Genomic DNA, 8,177 nt, shown 5'->3' with positions numbered 1-8,177 from the left:
TTCAATCTGATTATTGTATTGTATTTATGAGACCAAATCAGAGTCTGAGTTCTTAGGAACTTTAAACATTAAGTACATGAGTGCTCCTGGATGAAAGAAACGTTAGAAGATAAGATGATGAAGCTGTACCATTATACTTTAATGATGTGTGTCTGATGGGAGTTTCTTCACTCCTCTGCTGTCTCACACTGAGTGAAGCTCAAAGCTCAGGTTCTGCTTTGGATCTCAACACGCTTCATTAATAGTCGTGACAGCTCGACTCTTTCCATAAGAACAGCCCAACATCTGTCCTAAACTAATGCCAGCGGTGCTTGAGAATATATGAGCCAAACGTCTCCACACACCTACTTTATTACTATTACTCTGCAGAATACAAGACATCAACCAGCATTATCTAAAAGCAACTTTGAGAGGTTACACAGATGCTGGACACATACATAAATGTTTAGATATGTTTTGTATATCTATCCATATATCAAATATATATTACTCTTAAAAAATGCATTTTAAAAATTTTTTTATTAATCGACTCGATTAGGTCACGATTGTGAAAAATGACACGTATTGTAATTATAGAAGAAATCACTCGAACTGATTTAAAGTATAGCATACTGCTGACAATGCTTTGAATTGATATCAACTGCCTATCCCCAGTATAAATAATATTTGGTTTTAAATATTTGGATAAAGAATATATAAACAATAACAAATAATTGCATTACAACATTTCGGCTTTATTCATATTATTGCATTCATTTTGAATGACACATTCGGCCACACGACACACAGCAGAGATGTTACGTTGGTGTGGACTTTCTCCCAGATAAAGAACATTCTGCATGAAGACCAGAAGTGAAGGTTTAAATCGAGGAATTAAAGAATGTGCTAAAGGGGTTTTCTTTAAACCCACGTACCATCAATAATAAAGAAAACAACAGCTGACTTTTTTAACATTTGAAAATTGTATTAACATTAACGCAACACTGCCTTTTGTTCTCTTTGGTATTTTCTCTATTACTGATAAGAGACACTTTTGGTCTGATGCTGACCAATCATTTTCAAGTTTTCGAGAATCAGAATTTTTTACATAAACTACAATTGTAAAAACTACTTAAAACATCTTCTAAAAGGCAGCAAAAGTATGAAAACAGAAATATAAAACCCACATCCAAAGAGGACACGTTTCTAAATACAAACACTGGAGACAGAGAAATCTGAATGTCAAATTCAGACCAATAAAGCCATGCGTTACAAACACACCCATCGGTCAAACCCCATACGCTTCATATACTACTCTAACTCATGACACTCACTGTATGTACACACTTGCTGGTAGAAGTAATAAATAGATCTGCTGGTATATCAATGAAAAAGTTGAAAGTCCACAGCCCTTATGGAAAGAGAAGAATATGAACACACTGGTTGTCTGATAAAGTGGACACATCTTCTCACACATCAGTAGTCAGCTCAGTTATCCACGCTGGAGTAAGTCATGGCATTGAGTGCTGGTCTTTTCCTCCCTTTGATCTTCAGAGATCCATAACGTGCCTGTGACCAATGAATGACAAGCATTAGTTATCATAATTAAACTCATGCACAGTGCAAGTCAAGAGGGTAGCCGTAAACAATAATAAACTCAAGAGAACATGATTTGAATGAGAACTTCAACAACTAAATTATAAAAATGGCACAGCAAATTTTCATCAGTGATGTTTCTTTTACAGTAGTGAAACGGTGCTTTTGAATAATGCTTGTTCCTACAATGCATAACTTAAATTTGACTTCTTGTAAATGTTACGAATTCATGTGAATATTGCGAATAGAAGTGAGTTGCTACTAAACTTTAAATGCTTCTTTCAGTGTGCACACGTCAACACAATGCAACAGAGGAAAATGTGTAATGATTGACAAAAAAAAATCAATTTGATCAAATAGTCAAGGTTGTATGTTAAAGGAATAGTTCATGAAAAATGAAAACTTAAACTTTACCAACACTCAGGCCATCCAAGATGTTAAATAAGTTTCATCAGAACAGATTTAGAAAAGCATTACATCACTTTGCTCACCAACTGATCCTATGCAGTGAATGGGTGCCGTCAGAATCCAAACAGCAAATAGCCCAAATAGCTTAAAAAAAAAAAAACACTTGGCATTTTAACTTTAAACATTTTTATTAGAAATATGCAGCTTTTCGCTTCACAAGACATTAATTGATGGACTGGAGTGGTGTGGATTATTGTGATGTTTTTATCAGCTGTTTGGACTCTCATTCTGACGGCACCCATTCACTGCAGAGGATCAAGTGATGAAATGCTACATTTCTCCAAATCTGTTCCAATGACCAAACAAACTCATCTACATATTGGATAACCTGAGGGAGAGAATATTTTCAGCAATTTTTTTGGGTAAACTATTTCTTTAAATGTAGGTTTAAATGAGCTGAAACGCTACATGTTGTACAGTATTTTTTAGAACAGTAACTGTAATGCAACTATAAAGACATAATTGTCCTTTACATTTATAGAAATATTACCATGAGTTGCTATGTTTAAAGGAGGAAATATGTTTTTATTTCATACATATTTTCTATTTATAAAACAATGATTAAAACCTGCTGCATTCAAATTGTAACCTGTTTTCTTAAATAAAATATAGCAAATAAAAATGGCTTTTAACATCCTATGCTAAAAAGGCTATTTGCAGGCGTAATGTATTGTTTATTTAACTACTTTAAGAACAAAATAGAGATGTGCTATGAGGTTTTGTTGGACTTACATCTCTGCGCTGTTTTGAGCGCGTCATCCTGACGCTCTGAGATCGTCTGAGCCCGTGAGACACGGCTTCATCTTCAGAGTATACAAGCTTATCCTCGTCATCACTTCTGTCATCGTCATCACCATGATAATACTCTACAAAACAAACAAGTTGAGAGTTAAGAAAACAAGATGTCGATCAGACACAACAGCAGGCACGATCGAGATCAGTGCTCCTCAAACAGCTTTTGTCTTAAGGCCCAGATTTTACATTGGCGACCCAGTAACACAGAACCAAAATTGTCTACTGTACAAAAAATATGTCCTACAGAGTGTGTTAAAAATGTAAAAGATTGGATGACCAATCATTTTCTCCTATTAAATTCGGATAAGACAGAGATCAGTGTTGGGGAAAGCTACTTTTAAAAGTAATGCATTACAATATTGCGTTACTCCCTAAAAAAGTAACTAATTGCATTACTTTTATGGAATTAATTGCATTACTTTTATTATTACATTTTATGGAAAGTAATGCGTTGCGTTACTTTTTCTCATTTGGGCTGGGCTTGCTAATTTGTTTTTAATAAAAAAAATTATATTTTTGGCAAATGTAAAGGCCCTTTCACACCAAAAGTGAAACGAATACGCCTCAGCCATTCTGGATTGCATGAAGCATAGAATGCAGGAGAAGAAAGTTCAACACTCTTCAGCAATGAAACAAAAAGAAAGAAAAACAAATGTCATGTTTATTTTAAGTGATTTTTGCTTATTAATATGGCTGAATTGTATTGAATCGAAGGTCGGCAGCAAAGATATTAATAAAATGTGATTAAATGCATAAAAGATATTTGTGTTATTTAATACATTTAATTATTGCCGGTTTGCATTGCACTGTTTTCATTCATTTTGAGGAATACTGAATCTGTTTTTGTGCAAATGAGATGAGTAAATGCATGATCACATTTAGTCTAGAACTACAGTAACATCTTGTTCACACAGCGCCTCTGCACTTACTCCTGATTTCTCTCAACATGGGGACAGGAGAGTTGTCAGTCAATGAATGGGAAATACTTGAATTTCAAGTATATTTTTAATACATTTAATACTACGTCTTTTTCACCTGGGTAGGATTTACACAAGCTTCAGTCTGGATCCAGAACACCTGAGAAGAGATGATGCCAACCCCTCAGAGGACCTCAGATGATGCCAACCCTGAAACAACATACAGAACTACCACATTTTGCTATAAGTTTGATTGCATCATATAATAATTGCTGTTAATAGTGTTCATCGTCTGTTTGATTACATCTTTAATTGATTTTTTCCGTACATTTCTGCCATATGTACATTAACTGACAGTCACCACTGATTCATCATTGTAGAAACTTAATTTGCTGTAAAGTTGCTTTGCAACGATTTGTATCGTGAAAAGCGCTATACAAATAAACTCGAATTGAATTGAATATTAACAACTATTTATTTATTTATCTAACTGTGCATGATTATTTGTTTATTATTCTACATTTAGCATTGTTTTTCCCATCCATGGCCCTATCAGAACGGACTCATTTTTGGGTCGCAACTGACCAGTTGAGAATCACTGATCCAGTTCATTGTACATGGTGGGAATGTGATTTCAGCCATGGAGAAAGTAGGAGAAGAGAGCAAGAGAGAGAGCAGCTGCCGGGTTCAGGCCGCTCCTGGCACCATCACCTCTGGGCTCCCCGGGTAGCGTTGGGAGCTAGGCAGAGCCAGCCTGTGCCAGGACGCCTAACAGCAATCCAGCCAGATTCACGGCACACGCCATCACCCAAAAGACAGGCTATAACAAGACTGCATACTGTATCAAACTGCACTGCACAGAACTGTAGGTGTGTGCAGGTCTCCATTCCACCATAAGGGGGCAGAAGAAATACAGAAACCGATGATCCTGAAAAGCTTTCCTTTGTTTGTTTCCACACCCTCTTGCTGTTTTCAATTACTGAAATATAACAACTTCCTTGGGATTTAAAAAAGTATGCGATTAATTTTCCAGAACTATTCTAGTTCTGTTAAGACCTTGAGCAAGCTAAGCAGAAAGAGCTTTGAAAGAGGACAAATATAAAGACGCAGAAGACAGGCCTTTTGTTATTTTCTGCAGCTCTGAAGGCCAGTCCAACACATAACCAGGAGAGATATAACTTCTATCTCTCCGTCTCTCTCTCACACACACACACACACACACACACACAGTAAAGCATATATACACATACATACATACATACTTGGGCCCAATTTGGACATTTTCACTTAGGGGTGTACTCGCTTTTGTGGCCAGCGGTTTAGACATTAATGGCTGTGTGTTGCGTTATTTTGAGGGGACAGCAAATTTACACTGTTATACAAGCTGTACACTCACTACTTTACATTGTAGCAAAGTGTCATTTCTTCAGTGTTTTCACATAAAAAGATATAATAAAATATATACAAAAATGTGAGTGGTGTGCTCACTTCTGTGAGAGACTGTATATATATATATATATATATATATATATATACACATACACACACACACACACACACACACACGGTATATTGCCTATAATAGAGGAAAAATTTATCAAAACTAAAGTACATTTGCATTTATATAAATCAATACAACAAAATATAACTAACAGAAATGTTGAACTACATATATTTGCAAAAAAAAAACAAACCCTAAAAAAAGCACACAACTTCAGTCAGCACATTTGAGTAACGATGCAAACAAATCCGTTATTAAAAGTTTTAATTGATTCATTAAAATGGGCAGTTTAAACTTTGACTTGAAATTCAAAAAATTTAAAAAAAATTAAATAATCTAATGACTAAGTACATTTGCATTTATATAAATCAATACAACAAAATATAACTAACAGAAATGTTGAACTACATATATTTGCAAAAAAAAAACAAACCCTAAAAAAAGCACACAACTTCAGTCAGCACATTTGAGTAACGATGCAAACAAATCCGTTATTAAAAGTTTTAATTGATTCATTAAAATGGGCAGTTTAAACTTTGACTTGAAATTCAAAAAATAAAAAAAAATTAAATAATCTAATGACATGCTCTTTAATGGGCACATAAAATAAGCACATTAAAATCACTGCGAAATTCACAATTGCCAATGAAAACACTGTGAACATATGCATTCACACGAGTTCTACTCTCTAATATCAGAAGACTCCATTACTTGTGATTGACAGGAGAGCCTAAAAATATATACAGGCATGTTTTATATCATGCCTGTCACTTAAAGCTGACCTGCGCTTCTTTAGAAAAAGCAAAACCCAACAATAAAGCATGAGCGAATAAATAACACACTTGAGCCTCTCTCTTAATAGGCTACCTCCCGTTTTTAAATTCAAACTGCAATTAGCAGCTCATTTGATCAGTTGGGATCTTTCACCTTGGCTTTGAGCTTCTGAAAGGGAATGCCATTTTGGAAGAGCTGGCTTTCTGATGGCTTCACTGCAGACGAGATGAAAATGACCTGGATGCCAGCGGAATTTCAAACGCGGCGGACACATTAGCATACAGAGATAGAAGCACATTAGGTATTCCGCTCAGAGCCTCCCTGAGCTGTTTTTTCCTCTTCTTCATCTTCTCACAAAGCAGCACTAGGAACGTGCCGCTATTACTTATTACCCTTCCGTGCCTGAGACAAATACCGAATCCATTCCATTTGCTCCAAAACCGGTTAACACGGCAGTGATTTCCAGAAGCGTGTGAGATTTAGTTGAGATATCATTATGGCTTTACTTGCTCTACTAAACATCTTTACAGACACTTTCCCACTAGCTGTGTCACACAAAGGCTGTGTCTGAAACCTCAAAAATGCTGCCTTCGCAGGCGACATCAAAGCACATCTGAATTCAATGTTTGCGTAACATCCTGTCTACTACGATGGTTTCATCTGGTTGATGAAGACAGCGTGTGCTTATAATACGCCACAACCCTGTGTGGCAGATGGTGGAAAGAATAAACATGGCGTCTGCTGAAGCAGTCAGAAGACGGCTATTTCATAACTGTCTATTGTTTTCATCTAATTCATACGGAAAAATATGCACTCTGTTGATTAAATATTTGCGCAATCACCTCTGAAGCTCATTTGTTCGGCATCATTAGACGTGACGTTATTATGCACTGGAAGCTCTTTTGAGTTAGGCAGAGTAAGGCATCTGCCTTCTGTTGTGGACACAGCTGAGAAACACCAGTGTGAAAGGAAACAAAGGATGGAGTGTTAATAATTAATCTGCGAGGTAAGAATTACCAGCTCCGTCTGGCTGGTCCATGATGGCTCTTCTGGCTGGGTTGGACCTGTATGATGAATACGTGTCATCTTGAGGGATCTGGGTAAGGTCGTGCATGCTGAAGCTCCTGAGCTTCTCTGTGATGGCACCTTGACCCTGTAGAGACAAAACAGCCCCCAGTTAGGATAAACACATCAGCGCTGACAACTGAGCATAACAAGAGTGCACGGACATCCACGATGACATCATTACAACATGCATGCATGTATGAATGAATGCTGATAAGATTTGGGCTCTGTTCCAAGTGACCTGTTACCTAGTGAGCTGCCCTGTTGTCAACTGAACAAATAGACTCGTAGGTTTGGCATTTGCATGTCAGCAGTGAAATCAAATTGAAGTTTTTATAATTTTTTTAAAATATCACATGACAAAGTAGTATATTAACAAGTCACACATTTCTTTGTTCATCACAGTACTTTCACCTTACAATCTGGCTGAAAGGTATCTTAAGATGCATTCACATTTACTGTCAATTTCATGGTCAAAATAGAGTCATTTCAACTGGAATCCGAGCAAATGGGAATTTTAGGGCGTTGACCAACAGAAAGCTGTTTGAAATTGATTTCTGTGGGAGAAAACTAATGCATAATACATGCCTAAAACTACATTATTAATACAGACAATGGTTAGTTGGTTGGTGTTTTTTATTTTATTTAACACCATGCCAGCTTCCATGGCTATTTATATGGTGAGTAACAAGCTGAATTAGTATAAAAGAACAATTTAAAAGCCTATATAAGGTTTTAAAAGTTTGCATTAGATAATTCTAAAATGAATTCAGGGTTGATTCTGGTAGACAACTTAAACTAGCACAGATGAATAAAATATTTTAAAAAGAAAACTGGCCTCTGGCATGAAAAGCATATTGGTAGATCTTCATTTGATATTAAAGGGATGGTTCACCCAAAAATGAAAATTCTGTCATTAATTACTCACCCTCATGACGTTCCAAACCTTCGAAACACAAATTAAGAAATTTTTTATGAAATACGAGAGCTTTCTGACCTTACATAGGCAGCAACACAACTGACAGTGTTGGGGAAAGTTACTTTTAAAAGTAATGCATTACAATATTGCATTACTCCATAAA

At 36.1% G+C, this 8,177-nt stretch overlaps 1 protein-coding gene across 1 annotated transcript in view; it reads right to left on the bottom strand.

The window, feature by feature from the left end:
• Positions 1 to 713: 713 nt before the first annotated feature.
• Positions 714 to 8,177, bottom strand: part of LOC107745650 (receptor expression-enhancing protein 3-like) — a 26,677-nt gene continuing 19,213 nt past the window's right edge. The window contains exons 6-8 of the mRNA XM_016559573.1: positions 7,048 to 7,183; positions 2,776 to 2,909; positions 714 to 1,548 (exon numbers count right to left, since the gene is read on the bottom strand). Coding sequence (XP_016415059.1) covers positions 1,468 to 1,548; positions 2,776 to 2,909; positions 7,048 to 7,183 — 351 coding nt within the window. The 3' untranslated portion in view covers positions 714 to 1,467. The remainder of the gene's footprint in view (positions 1,549 to 2,775; positions 2,910 to 7,047; positions 7,184 to 8,177) is intronic.

This window comes from Sinocyclocheilus rhinocerous, unplaced genomic scaffold (assembly GCF_001515625.1).
Source record: "Sinocyclocheilus rhinocerous isolate Xijiao unplaced genomic scaffold, SAMN03320098_v1.1 scaffold768, whole genome shotgun sequence".
Lineage (NCBI taxonomy): Eukaryota > Metazoa > Chordata > Actinopteri > Cypriniformes > Cyprinidae > Sinocyclocheilus > Sinocyclocheilus rhinocerous.
Note: the sequence above shows the minus strand (reverse complement) of the source record. Positions and strands in the feature narration are given on the sequence as shown.